Source organism: Python bivittatus, unplaced genomic scaffold (genome assembly GCF_059951505.1).
Source record: "Python bivittatus isolate LINGU-HERP-01145 unplaced genomic scaffold, Pbiv_v1 ctg000250_np1212, whole genome shotgun sequence".
In the NCBI taxonomy this organism is placed as follows: Eukaryota; Metazoa; Chordata; class Lepidosauria; order Squamata; family Pythonidae; genus Python; species Python bivittatus.
This window is the reverse complement of record NW_028277057.1, coordinates 1,747,043-1,762,233: the sequence shown is the minus strand read 5'-3', so window position 1 is coordinate 1,762,233 and position 15,191 is coordinate 1,747,043. Positions and strand designations below refer to the sequence as shown.

The following is a 15,191-nucleotide window of genomic DNA, read 5'->3' as shown; positions in this document are numbered from 1 at the left end:
TTTTTTAGCATTCATTAATAAGTTGCATTAGTTTCTGCAGTAGTAATCATCACATTAAAAAAAAAAAACTGGAGAAGTGCAGATATTGGGTTTTGAGTCTTCCTCCAACATCTGTAGCTTCTAAAGCACACTCTGCCAGTGTCCATGTTGGGGCACTAAATTGCTGCTCATTGCCATTCCCAGGCTTCATTTTGACTAAAGGCGCAAAGTATAGTAGATTCCTATACTTACTGTTGAAAACTTGTACGTCCTGTGTGTAGGAATGGGGGTTCCCCATTGGGGGCACTGTTTTGGCAAAGGGCACGGCAAAGACCAGTATTTCTAGATCCCACTGAGACTTACAGGCAAGGGTAATGTTAATGCCCTCAGAGCCACTTCAGTTAGCTGCTCCAGCTTAATGTCATTCCCAAGCCCTACCTCATTAGTTTCTTAGCAGGGTGTAAGTGGTTTCAGTAGAAACTACTCTGATGTTGTCTGCTGCATTGCTTATTTTGAGGCTTACAGCTTGGCAAGACTCTCATCCCCCCTCACCCCACCCCCCCAGTCTGTGCAATGCTTAGTGTGTATCAAAAAGGGAATTTGAGGACCCTTCATCTCGATACCAGCAGCATTCTGCTCTTCCACTGTGTCACTGTCAAAGCAGATTGTCCCAAAGGCAAGCTGGTTCTTCCTCTTCTCCCCTGCGTAACTGATACAAGGTCTCTCATGTTCATCTTACATGTTGAAGCACGAAAGGAACAGATTAACGATATTGAAATGCAGTGTTGGACAATTGCTCCATCAGCCAGGGTGGGGTCATTACTCTCTGACAGTATGTCTGCTTATGCAGCATGGAGTTTTCCCAGGAAGCCAAGAGTAAAGTGAAGGACTCTTAATTGATGGAGGTCTTTTCAGTTAGTGCACTGCTGACCCCATGAACCCCATCAAAAAGTGAAAAACAGCACCCACTAAGTGGATATGAACCCAGTGAATTAGCAGTGCTGTTTGTCTCTCTCTTCATGGAATGAGAAAAGTGGTGGGGGAGGTAAAGACTTTCCCCATCCATTTTGGGGGCTTTTGGTGTTCATGGGAAATCCTTTGAGCCCTTCCCTATTATGAGGGCTACTCTTTTTGAAGTTTTGGTTTCAACTGAAGTTGTTTAAGCCTTCAAACTTTCCAGCTTTGTAGTCTTGGAGCAGGTCTTCCTGACTTGAAATTTTATCTGGGAAAAGTCACACTACTACTCATGTTGTGTATCTTCCAAAAGGTTGTCTGATTTCTACATTTAAAAATCCCTTAGTGCTGCTGGCATCTTTCGTGTCTCCATCTTTGAGATCTGAGTGCTCTCTTAATTAATGATCCACAGAGGCCATGGCATTTTTCAGCAGCTCTGCTAAGCTGTTTTCCCTTTTGTGTATTTCGGTGGCCCAAAGAAAGTACATTCAGGTTCTATTCCATGTTTGCAGATGACAGCCATGTTGTTCCTAGTAGACCTACCACCACCACTCTTCCCCCCAATTTCTTTACCCAGTCACTCTACTTGGGCATTTTCTACTCTAGCTTCTCTGCTTCATAGCATCTCTCTTTGACCTGTGCAGAGCAGCTGTTTGGCCTGGCTTACTGTCCATTATGAAGCCTTGCTAACTGGGTCTCAGAGCCAGGGCAGATGCTAGTTTTGGCCAAGTGCAGTTGTCTTTGCTGCTTTAACTAGATCACTTGACCCTCCCCCCAACAACCCTTACTAGTACATTGCTGTTCATGCATATATGTGATTTCACATATGACAGGTTGGTTGCTCCTAATGGTGGTCTGTCTTCATGGTCTCTCTGCATTCATGCATACAGTTTCCGTGCCCATGTCCAGGGTGATAGGAATGGTGAATAGGAAGGAAGGTATGTGAATATGTAATACCAAGTCTAAGAAATTACATTTATCTCTGAGAAACATGGCTAATATACTTTGGTTCACATTTGTATAACATTGACAATTGTTAACCATCAGAAAAATAAAACTTTATTCCAGGATAGAAACCCGTGCTTTTGTCTTGCTGTGGACTTTCTGTTTCACAACCTGAGTCTTGGTTTGTTTAATAACTGTTCCCATTCCCTTAAAAGGGAAAACTTATTCTTCCCTTCTGTTAGGGCATAAAAATTGAGTTTCAGCATAGCCATCGTAGGTCAACAGTGCATCATCCTCACCTACGTCACCACCAAAAGATGACAATAATATGAAAGTTCCTGTCTCTAGTACATATTTGTAGAGACTTGGGTGAATTACTGTAGTATGTACACAGATCCTGCCAGTTGAAAAGATCACAACTAAGGAATTGTGAAACACAGGAAAAAGTTAATGTTATAAATTTACTGTTCTGTGACATCCATTTTCCTTTGTTACCATCTTGTTATATATAATACTGTGCTAACAAGAGGATACTTGCAGCTCTGATCTGTTAATAGTTATGAACACAAGCAAAACTATATGCAGGCTAAATGGGGACATGCCAGCCCTTTCTCCCCCGCCAAGTACTCATATGCTTTCTGCCATTGCTAAAGACAGAGGCTTCATTCTTTTCCCTCTTCAGGAATGCAGCTTGTGTCTGTGTGCAGGAATTAGACAATCTTTGTTGGCCAGAGTAGCGTTGCAGCGTCCAGAGTTCTAGCTTGTTTGGGAATACAGGACGCCTTTTGGATTTGATTTTGCAGAGCCTTGGAAGGATTTTTGGCTAAAAGGGGGATGGAGGAGCTTGAGCCAGTGGTTTTCAGACTCTCTTCTTGAGAACTCTGGACGTTCTTAAAAGCTTAAAAGAATGACTAATCTTTTTTCAGAAGTTAATACGAGAGGCTGCCTTCTTTACCAAGCTGGGCTGGATTGCTGGCTGCGTTTTAGGCTTCAAGCAGTTTATGCAGAGCAGAAATGAAGACCAACAGGCTGAGCCGTGCCCCCATCTTGCTGGCTGAGTCCTATCAAATTCCTTCTCTAAGGCAGTAGTGTTCTACTGCAAATATACAAGATTTCTGTGGAGGACAAAGTGTGTAGATAGAGTTCCATATAGATGACAAATATGTTCTAATGTACTGGCTTGTTTAATTTAATGAGGTTTGGAAATGAACCTCAAAAACATTGTAGGCAGAGCCTAGCCTATTTGACTTCTACTGCTCTGAAGCTTAGGTGGCAATGAGGAGGAGTAAAAAGAGGCTTCTGCTAGAACAGTCATGAGCTATATGCATATCACATGCTTAGCTTGTCTCTGAAAGACATAGCGTGTTAGTAGAAATGCTCCCCCCCCCCAGTTTATTGTATATGGGGTAGGCCACATTGTTTAGGACTGAAAAAGAGTGCTAAATTGAGGTTAACCTCTTCCAGTCTTTGGTTACAGAAGATGATAGTCTAGAGCAGTCATTCAGAAATGGGGTGGCCGCACACCCTGACTCTGTCTTTTCTTTCTATTCTTCCAGTGTGGAGGGAGAAACAGGGTGAGAGAAGTGAAGACACCCCCCCCCCCATCAGACAAAGATGGCTATGATACTAGTCAAGATGGATGTTCCCATTTAATCAGGCACTGTAGTTTAGTCAGTTGTTCATCCAAGAGTAGCAATAGGTTCATTTTTTCCTGTGATAGTTTTTTCAACATTTTCTTACTTTAAAATAGAAAAAAAAAAAAAAAGAATACCCAGTGTCACCTTTCCAACCAAATCTTAATATATTGGCCATTGGTTTAAAACTGAGCTGCTTTATTAACACAAAACAATTAAAGATGACAAGGAAGAAGGCCAGGGAAAGTTCTACAGCAGGTTTCTCATCCTTGGCAACTTAAAGATGTGTGGACTTCAGCTCCCAGAATTCCCCAGCCAGCATTGAGTTAAAGTCCACACATCTTCAAGCTGCCAAGGTTGAGAAACACTGTTCTCGAGAATTGGTGCCAAGTAGTGCCAGACAAGCTAGATGGATTGGATGCACTGAAAGGCAACTGTTTATGTTCCTTCTCACAAATTCCATGAAAGTTTGGGATGCTCGCCAGCTTCCAGATCAGGGATGGGCAATTTTTTCTGGGTGGGTTTTCTCCCCTCTCCCCTCTCCCCTCTCCCCTCTCCCCTCTCCCATGGGCTTCAGGAGACATTGTGGTGGTGATAGGATGAAACTATTCAGTTTGCACATTACAGTTTGGGGAGCTTGCGGTAGGTGCATTAAAGCCTTGATGTACCTGTGTTCCATTGTGCCCGTGGAAACTTGCTCCTCAGTAACTAGTGTATACTCCATTCTGTTCCATATGCAGTTGTTTTAAAACATGCATACACACACACCCAGAATGTTATGCAACCTTCTAGCCAGTCTTTTGTCTTGGTATCTGTTCATACAAACCTTTAATGGGGAAAAAGAAATAGTAAAGTAGCTCATGCTAAAATGACCCACAGCTTGCACCACTAGCTCTTTGTCAGACTGGAAACTGGAAAATATGTTCTTTTTATCTGGTATTTATAGCAGGGGTCACTGCTGAAGTTATTTAAGGCTGAGCAGCCTCTGCCCCAAGCACATCCTCTTTTGGCTGTGTCTATGTTTAAAACTTTCTGGGAGCTGGGTAAAATCCCAGGAGCTTAGTTATTTGATAGTAAGCTTGACATATCTCCTATGTAAAATAAACTTCTATCCTGATTACTTCTGAGGAGAAGAACCAGAGGGACACTGTGGATTCCATGTTCCAAGCACTGCTTTCTCAGTGGACTTCCATGGTTGACTTGGAGCACGTTGGTCTCTTTCAGTTGAATTTATTTCACCAGACTCTTGGAATATAAATAAGATTAACAGATGCTGCTTTGAGCTACTTGGGGGATGTGCTGGTTCAGATGCCCCTGCCCCCATATGCCATAAGTTCCTTTCCACTTCATGCATCAAAAAATTGGGAGTTCAGAAGCTGCAAGAGGATAAGATGTCATGCTTGTGTGAGGCTTTCTGCTTTTTTAACAAGAAACAGTGGTTGAAAATACTCCTCAGTCTCGGTGCACTGATCCCCCCCCCCCCGCCACAGCCACTGGCAACACAGATAAAAACTGCTTTTTGGGTTATTGTGCTCTGCAAGTCTCTATGGTTCAGAAGATTTAAAAAAAAAAAAAAACTAACAGGATGGTATTGAAAAGCTCCAAACATTGTGGAACGAAACACCCATTTTATTCCAAGTTTGAAGTAGAAGAAAAGAGGGTGGTATTTTGTTCTAAGTTTGGAGCACATGGAATGGCTGTTTCTAGCTTGGAGAGCTTTGCACACCCCTTATAAAAATGCTGTTGTTGTCTGACAGGAGACTAGAAGACAGGCACATCAATTCAGAAATGCTGAATATCTGACTTGAGGACTAGAACTGAAGTGAGCTTCTAGTCCTCCCACACAGAAATCCACTCCTTGTTTCTGCTGCTGTTCCTCATTTCAGCTGCACCTTTGAGTGGGTGGGTGAGTGTGGTGGCTGTATGGAAAAGCAGAGGATTCCATAGCACTTGCTAATATAGGATTCGCTTCCAGGCAGGGAAGGGTGTTTTTAAAATTTTTCCTGATAATTGAGCTGGAGCTTGGCTCTCCAAGTCTCCGCAAAAATGACACACACTAGTATCTTTAGGCAGGCTGGTACAAATGTCTTTAACTGGTTTGGGCTGGATTCCCAGGCTAAAAGATTACTTCCTGCTTTTGGAAGACACTCCCATCCTTGCATATCTTGAGTGAGGTAGTAACTGTTATCAGCTTGTTTCCCATTTTTCTCCCAAGCGTTTGCTGTCACAACTAAAGCAGTGCTTGGGCTATGCTCTGAGATTTGTGGGTGTGGCCTTGCTGTGCTTGTACATAATTGGTAAAAGTTGAGAATTATGCATAGCCTGGACTTCTTGTATTAAGCTGGAAACCAGTATGAACCATGGCTCTTTCCTAATGCCAAGTGATGACTTTGTCCCTTGGAATCTCTAATTGGCCGTATGCTTTCTGGTTCAGTTCAATTCCAGTCCGACAACAACTAAGCTAAGATTTGGTTGGAAAAGTGATCCTAGCATTCCCTTTTTTATTGATTGATTTAGAATTTTTTCAACAGTTCCTTATTTTATCAGTGAACAAGCATTTCCTTTAGTTTGGCCTCAGTAAGCTTTACTAGATTTCTCCAGAGTAGGGAGAGGCAGCCGGTGGCACTGCCAGTGATGCTGGACTTCAGCTCCCAGCATCTCTCATTGTTGGCTATGCTGCCTATGGGTGCTTTAGTTAGTAGCAACTGGAACATTGCTGGTTGGCTACCCCTGCTCTAGTGGAGTTTTCCCAAACCCTGAGTCTTCCACTTGAACTCAACTCCCATAATTTGGCTGTGCTGGTTGGGAAGTGACAGTCCAGTATGTCTGGAGAACGTCAGATTTGGGAAGGCAGTCTAGAATTTAATTTCATGTATTCGGACGAGTAGAAACGTGTTACTACTCTAACATCCAAAAGCAAGAAGGCAGGAGAAGAAGGAAGCTGACATGGAACCTAGTAACTTTTGATATGGATAAAGGGACAGTTCTAGCCCCTGGATTTCACTTCCAAGGAAACAGTGCCAGAAGTTCCCTTCTCTCCCTTTACCTGCTTTCAAAATTACTTTTTGGCAACAAGTTAGGGTTTGGTCTTGCCTTTTCAAAGAACAAAATGGAAGAGTCACATCCAGTTAAGAACAGCTTGCCATTTTGGACTAAACCTGTCCTCCCCACCCCCCTCTTAAAAGGAACCTTCTTTAACCAATGGGGAAAGCCAATGCAGTGATTTCCTGTAATTATTGCAGGTGTGCACAGCAGTGTTTTAACTGAAGCTTCAGCCGCTTTAGGCATGTAACTGACACACAGATCTCAGCAGCTTTTGGAAAGGGACACTTGAACCACCTACATAGTTTGCAACAGGTTTGCAAAGCTGGCTATTCTTCTCGGGTTGAATGGGGCAGGGGGTCTGGAAGCACTAAGGCAGGGAATAGCGGCTTTGGGATGATGTGGAATATGAGTCACCTGCCAAGATCCTGCTTGGTTGACCTACAAATAAGCAGTCTTTCACCCTTCAGGTTGTTCATTCATGCATTTTGATGTTTAGCATTCAGCATCTTTGTTGGGAATTCCTGCTCTTCCTTTTCTTCAGAATATTTTACAGTTGGAAGCGTCCAGCATTTCAATCTGAGACTGTCTGCCACCAGAGATAGATATTAAAACTGGGACGTTTTAACTTAGATGGCCATTAGTCAATGAAATTCTTAAACTAGGGGTAGGCAATCTGGCGATTTCCAGATGTTTTTCACTCTTATCAGCCCCAGCTAGTCAGTCCAGTGGATTTTGAGATTTGTTTTATTTTATTTATTATTGATTTAAATTTATCGGCCGCCCAACTCCAGTGGATTCTGGGCATAACTCTGTAATCCAAATGCGTGGAAGACATCAGGTAGTTTGCCCCTAGTGAGCAAACGCCATTTGAATGAAAGAGGGCTGTGCAATAGCTCTTGTCCTCAGCGTAGCTTACGCTTCTTCAGTTTACACAGACTAGCCTTTTTTGATCTGCTCCCCTTGCTTTGAATTGGAATTCATCTTCTCATAATCCACGGGTTGTATGGCTGTGGGTTTTGGGTAGAACCTGTATGCCTCTTCTTTACTCTATACTTATTTCTTAGGTTCAGCATTCCACATGTTAAAACATTTGTCACTCTTCTTCAGATGTAAGAAGGTGAGTTAAGCCAGGCAGGAGAGGTCTTTGCCTCCTGTAAAATGATGATGGGGGAAGTTGTTTTCTAGAACCAGAAAAGTGCTGCTGATTTGCTTCTTTGTCATTCATCAGGTGCAGTTTTCAGCCTATGAACACCAATTCTACAGAAGTTCCTATTGTGTAGAAAGGGCAGACTTAATGTCCGTTGTGTGTACTGGACAGAGAAGTGTGTTATTTCTTTTGTAGTCCATCCAGTATCTGGAGGATTTCATGGTGATTTACAGACCCTAAAATAGGGTAAAATAAAACCAAATGTAATAACTTAATTCAGGACATTAGCATCACACTGACAATGAGTTACTTAAGGGGCAGAAGGTTGCAGATATGCGAATGCATAGCAGGTCACTGATACAGCCTGGGCTTGGAGTGATAGCAGGGACATGCTAAATCTGGAACTTGCATCTTTAAGGGACGCGCAGTCTCATCTGAAGTGAAGGGGATACCTCATTCCTGGACCTGTGAGCTGCCAGTCCAGTGGCTCCACTTTGTCAGGAATTAACTTCAGTTGGTTGCCCTGCATCCAGCCTATTACAGTGTCTAGACCAGTGTTTCTCAACCTTGGCAACTTTCAGATGTGTGAACTTCAACTCCCAGAGTTCTCCTGCCAGCCTTGGGAAGTTGCCACAGGTCTCAAAGTTGCCAAGGTTGAGAAACACTGGTCTAGAAAGTTCAAAACACATGGCCTTTGAGAAGCCTGTTTTAGGCTGTAATGTCTTGTGATAGCAGCAGCTACAGCCTCTCATGTGAACTTTTGAAGCCAGCCCTGTCTCAGGAGGAAGCAGGCTTGAAGGTAGGCAGGCAGGCAGGCAGGCAGGCAGGCAGGCAGGCAGGCATCTACTTTGGGGAATTTGGCTTGCTTTTCCCTGTCGATCTGTTTACTGCTGTTGCTTTCCAAAGAGATTTATAGCCAACAAATCCACCCTTGCCTTGCTTGGAAAAATTATTTGGAGCTAGAAAGTGCTGCACTTGTCCATATTAAACTGAGAACAACTGCTGAGGCATACTACTCCCCTTTATATTTTTATCAAAGAAAGTTGAGTACCTCTGGTTTCCAGCTTTGATGAGTAGTATTGCTTTTTTCAGCTTTTTATACTGAATCTGTTTTGAGGTATTCCATCCCTGAGTTTTCTCCTGATGCCTATCTTGTACTCCCTGTAAAACAGGGGTGAGGAGCGAATGGCCAATGTTTTGACAAGCCAAAAGTGGTCTTCATATCCCCTCATTAGATGGAGAACTCAGCGTTGCTAGAGTTTAAGTTGTGGGGTGGCTGGAGCAAAGGCCTCAGAGCCTGATCCGAGGAAGCTGTGTCCCAACAGTGAAATAAATGGGGCATAAGTTGGGGGGAGGGGTATCAGAAGGGGTGGGGTGTTGGGAATGTGTAAAGAGAATGTATGAATGCAGATTGAATAATCCATAAAAATATAAGCATACAGAACTTGTATAGAATAAACTCATTTTTATTTCTAGTCCTGGAGGCAAAACAGTGCTGTCTTGGTTATGTCCTTTTTGATTTCTTGGTCCAGTTTGTTAAATTTTTGGAACTCAAGATATGCTATTAGGATGAGTCCCTTTGCTTGAATCTCTGTTTCTGCTCCCGATCCTCTAATGTAAAATGTTTCTGAGGGTCCTTGGACACATCACCTTTTGTTGTAGATGATAATGCTAAGATTTTGAGAATTGCTTGAAATATTGAATGTTTAACGTATACAATGTTATATCTACGTCCCAGGAAGCCTGCAGACCTTCAGAACTTGGCTCCAGGAACACACCCGCCCTTCATAACATTTAATAACGAAGTGAAAACTGATGTGAACAAGATTGAAGAGTTCCTTGAAGAAGTTCTCTGCCCACCCAAGTAAGTGTCACTAAGATGGTTGGGTAGAAGGGAAGAGTGAGATGCATATTGCTCTTTTCTGTCATCTTCCTTGCTGGATCTCAGAGTATGGTTTAGCTCACTTGAATTCTTAACTGTTTGTGCTGCACGCTATTGTACTATAGTAATTTATATGTTTGATAGGTGCAAATGGCAGCATGTTTCCAGCTTCTGATTGATATATATATATACAGTGGTACCTCGGGTTACGAACTCGCCTCGACTTACGAACTGGATCAGCGGCCATTTTCCCTGCTGCCACGCGGTCGCGGCTTTCTGTGGGCGAGGTCACGGTAGCAAGGAGACGTTCGGTGAGGCTTGTGGTGTGTTTTGCGGTGTTTTGCGAAGGTTTTTGGTGTGTGTGTTAGCATGGCTCCAAAGAAAATGCAGAGCAGGCTTGGGAGTAAGGCTCTGAAGAGAAAATTGCCTCGGGTTGCGACCAAATTTGGGCGGAGGGCGGAACGGATTAACCGGATTTACATTGAACCCTATGGGAAACTTTACCTCAACTTGAGACCAACTCGAGTTGCAACCAGAGTCACGGAACGGATTAGGTTCATATCCCGAGGTACCACTGTATATCAATCAATCAATCAATCACAGTTGGAACAAAGGTGCAAGCCTGAGCTGGTGAACAGTGTTGCTGAAGATCTTCCCATCTCTTCTATTAACAAGACAAGAGCAGAGCAAGGCATTTTCTTTCTACTACATTTGAGTCTTCCTGGAAAATAAAGCAGGGGAGGGGTTTCTATAAATGTATATTTCAGTTTCCCTGCTTTATCATATTAGGGAGTAAAGCATGGGAATTGATCATGAATGATCAATCATACTCAGATAAGCTTGTATTTGGGAATGCGAACATCACAGTTTCCAGACAGAAGAAAAAAAAGTTCATAGAATAATACGCCCAAGAGGGCAGCTTGTTTTCTGCTCATTGTGCATTGCATGCATTCATAGGCATTCTCCTTGGTTCACCTTTTTTCCTGTTTCAGTTGATTTGTTTATTTATTGGGTTTATATAGCTGCCCATCTCACATACGGGATTCTAGGCAGCTTACAATAAAATACATACAATACGTAAAATACAGAATATAAAAAATAAAACACACAGCAGCTGGGCATCATCCATAATTTCTTCTAACCCCTCTTCCCATCCAGCATCCTCTTCCTCCGAGTTCTAGTGGGGAGAGGATTAGGAAGGTAAGGGAGATGTATTCTCTTAACTGCATGTTATTAAGCACCCCCATGTGTGATAAGCCAGTCTCTCAGCACAGAAGACCTTTTGGGTAACCTGTCTATAAGAGGAGAAGACACCAGAGTTTTACGCTGAAAATGCTGTGCCAGTGGTTCTGATACTGTTGGAGCTAAGAATACAAGCAGAGCCTGTTTCTAAGCATACTCCTATTTTCCAGGACAGTTTTTGCCTCAGCATTTTTAAAGCTATTTTGGAATACCCTTTTGTCTGAATTTTCAGTCAAAAGCATTGTCCTGCATGGTGCTGCTTGCAGATCCCAGGATGTGATCTATTATATTTTGCCCTGGTTAGACTGCACTTGGAATATTCTGTCCAGTTCTGGGCATCGAACTTTGAAAGGGATAAGGACAAACTAGAACAGGTCCAGAGAAGAGCTACCAAGGGTTCTCAAAACCAAGCCCTCTGAGGAATGGTTAAAAGAACTGGACTTAATATAGTGCTCTACCACTATCTAAAAGGCTGTCAGCTGCAAGAGGTTGCTCCGGACCTGTTCACTGAAATTAAGAATCTGACAAAGGCCAATGGGTTCAGATTAAATGAAAGGAGATTCAGACTGAATATCAGGAAGAATTTCCTGCTGGTAAGAGCTGTTGAAGAATGGAACAAAGCAACCAGAACAACGGTTCGCAGACTAGCATAACGCCTGTGAGGAGTTGTTGGGGTTCACTGGGTACTTCAGGACCTCTGGGACTCAAATGTTTGCACAATCAACTTTCTCTTCCTCCCCTGCCCCACTTTATTGTTGAATAAACTATCATTTCACAGTCTTACCGCCTTCCGAACGTTTAGGCTATATCCAAATGTGAGCTGAGCCTGTGAAGGGCAATTAAAATTCAAGTGATTTATTGGTACAGAATTGGAGTATATTGAATATTTCAACCTTAAGCATCATTCTATGGACTTCTTAAAAAATATAGGCAGATATTGGACCAGGATTTGAGTGTTGGAGTGTCCCAAATCCTTATTGAAAGGCATAAGTTGAGAGGTCTAACTGTACTGCAGTCTAGCTCATGCTACCGCTTTAAATGCACTGTCTCTTTCAGGTATGCCAAGCTTTCAGCAAAATACCCAGAATCAAATACTGCTGGAATGGACATCTTTGCTAAATTTTCAGCATTTATCAAGAATTCCAGACCTGAAGCAAATGAAGGTATGAAATCCATACTATGTTTTTGAGTGTTATGTAGCGTTAGGGCTGTGTGCTCTAACTAAACATAGTGATGAAGGAAGCTTTTTCTTTATAAGCATAGGCTAATTCTTCCCCTGTCCCAAGCAAGCAGGTTTCTTTAAAACGGTTTTCCCCAACTGAGCGATATCCAGATATATTGGACTTCAACTCCCCTAGCCAACACCAGGCTAACTACATATTACACAGAAGTATGTGATGAACCCTACTGGCCTCTATTGCAGCTGTGTCAGGAGCAGGAAAGTGGGTCGCACGGGTGAAATATTCCTTGCTCTGCCTCACCCGGTCTGCTCACTTCTCCTTCGATGCATGTTTGCAACCGTGCAAGGAGAAAGTGCCTGAGATAAGGTCCATCTGGCAGCAGAGAGTAAGCTGGGGCGGAAACAAGCTTTGCCATTCTAACTTCTACTTTAAACAGGCCTCTCCTAAAATAGCAACAGCAATACAGTGACTTCTCAAGGCCCTGCCAATACTTGGGTTTTGCACAACTTCTTAATGTGGGCTTTCCCCCAGATTCAGCTAGTAGATCCCCAAGAGACAGCATTTGTGCAGTGCTGAGCGGCCTGTGGCTTGCCATTTTTTCTGTTGTTGAGTGGGCTGATGGAGCTCATTTGCTTCTTGCCGAGAGTCCTCTGCCTTCATTCATCTGGAAAATAGGTTCTGTTTCTCGGAGCTGACTGTAGCTCTTCCCTCTGTCTCCCTTCATGTGCCAGAAATGTGCTGGTTCTGTGTAAGAACACAGGAGTTGGAGATTGTTACACACCATAAAGGGCTGTTCAAGACAAACAGTCATAACATTACTCAAGCTGCTAAAAAAGGATTTGAACTCGTTCTGTTTGCTCAGACAGTCTGCTTTCCCTAAACAGCCATTCTGATGCTGTGGCATGCTGAGATTAGTGATATTATCAGGACAGATATTTCCAACCATCTATGTTCAACAGCATTGGCTTTTTGGATTGCCTCCATAGTTCACAGCTTTCTTTTTGGTTTTCACTTGCCCTATTCGTGTAGCATTTCACAAAAGCTTCTTCCACAATATATTTGCATGTTTTAAAATGTTGCAAGCCTTTGATATGGGCATTGTCTACAATGGTTTATTGATCTTACACTAAACTTAGGGACATGACACTTTATAGTTAAAGATAAATCTACACTCGACTTTGGCAAAATAAATAAATGTCTATTTAGCCTTCCCAAAACGAAGTTGGAATGTCAACTGTGCGACAGGTGAGGAGATTAAATAGGGTCCTGGATTATGCCCAATATCTTAAATTCCCTGAGCACAAAGTCCCTTGATTTTGGGGCATTGACTGGTTGCTGCATCCCAGTTTACAAGCTGAAAGTCTCAGGTAGCGGATTCCAGTTTTTATATATCCTTCATGTCTGTTTTTTGCAAGTGCTCTTTTAGAATTTGGGAGGGGGGGATTGCTCTTATTACCCAGGACTACTTTTCTGTAAGTTAAACCTGTCGTTTATCTTTGTTGACTTATGGCAAAGTATATTCTTCTTAGCAGTGCTATGATTGGAAATAAAGAAATACATCTTATTGTTTTTCCAGCAGAATTTACTTCTTCTGCCTTAACTCCTTGATCTCATAGGTCAACGTACTACGCTGCACCCTAAAATACTGTCTGGAAGAAGTGCTTATTTTCTTTTTTTTGTTTTTGTACATTGTGACTGATGCTATCCTTAAACTCAGAATGCATTTAGTTGGATGTGCAGGCCTAGACTTTAAATCAGTGTTTCTCAACCTTGGCAACCATTCGGCCTGGAGATGGGCTAAGAATAGGTGCTGGTAACCCTAGTAAAAATTGAAGTACAGCAGGATGTGATCCCATGATTCAGTGTTCCCATTTTTGCAGGGCTATTGATAAAGTATTATTTCCAAAATTCCTCTTCCTCATGACTGCGCATTCCTAGGGAGATGGTTCAGATATATCTAATAGTCACAGTTCGTCTGTGTTTTGTGTTTAACAGTTCCAATGCACTTACTGAATTCTGTGGCTTGTATCTATCTAATTCTGCTCTTGACACAAATGAAAAGTGCACTTTTCAAACTTCTGACTCATGCTGCTAGAATCTTGCTTGCATTTCAGGCAAATGCTGAATTTCACAGGAAATGAAAACCTTCAGCTCGTACTATTTTCTGGGGCTTTTCTGTAGCCGCACAAAATTGCATGGGAATCAGTTGCACTGGGCTTAGCTATGAGGAACAGAATTTGCTCTGGATGATTAGGGAACAGGGCAAACATACAAGTTAATTTCCATAATGGGAGTGAAATAGCTTTTGCGGCATCACTAGTTTTCATAATTTGTCCAGATTTGCATAAATCCACATTAAGAGCAGTGCCTTTTTCTCCACCCTGCTGTCATACAGAGAGCTGCAGGAATTTAAAATCAGATGTATTTCTTCTGAGTTGCCAGGAGCTGGGAAGGAAATGCTTTTTCGTGTACACAGACAAGGTCCTTTATTTAGCGCTGAAGAAATCAGCCTCCAGGCATGGTGTGTAGGTGGCAAATGCGACCTCTAGGCTATATGGAACTTCTGAGTTTCAGTCAGTTCCTTTTTGGTGTTCCCTCAAAGAAGAAGTGAGGTTACAGTAAGCAAAACAGAATGCAAATGACAGATGGAGTTCTGAACTTGTTCCTTCGCAGAATCGCTTGTGCTTCTGTTCCAGGAAGAGGAGGCTCCTGCCCCACGTGGCCTACAACACTGGGAGCAATTGTGCATCATGATCTAGCTATTGGAATTATTTAATTGGAATTGAATAAGCAATTGTGCATTGGAATTCAGCTATTAGAATTATTTTCCTTGAGGACCTGCTGCTTGCCATGCAAATAACTATTTGTGGCCTTCTTTTGAACCTCTTGCGAAAGTTTGTGGGCTCCAAAGGGCTCAAGGACCTAAATTCTTAAACTAGAGTCACTACATTTGCCCTAAAGAATCAACAAAGTGCGCTCTGCTCCCCAACATCAAGGAAAACAAAATGCAGGAAAGCCAAACCAATTGGGACAGTTGGGAATTCCTAGAGGCACACTGCTGCTGTTACTACAGGGTTATGTAAATAAGTCTCTCCAAACCAATGTTTCTCAACCTTGGCAACTTTGAGATGCGCTTTTCTTAAAGTTGCCAAGGTTGAGAAACGCTGCTCCAGACCTTTCAA

At 42.6% G+C, this 15,191-nt stretch overlaps 1 protein-coding gene across 1 annotated transcript in view; it reads left to right on the top strand.

Moving 5' to 3' along the window:
* CLIC4 (CLIC family member 4) overlaps positions 1 to 15,191 on the top strand; it is a 45,990-nt gene that overhangs the window by 23,247 nt on the left and 7,552 nt on the right. The window contains exons 3-4 of the mRNA XM_088140948.1: positions 9,443 to 9,568; positions 11,885 to 11,991. Of these exons, the coding sequence (XP_087997074.1) occupies positions 9,443 to 9,568; positions 11,885 to 11,991 (233 nt within the window). The remainder of the gene's footprint in view (positions 1 to 9,442; positions 9,569 to 11,884; positions 11,992 to 15,191) is intronic.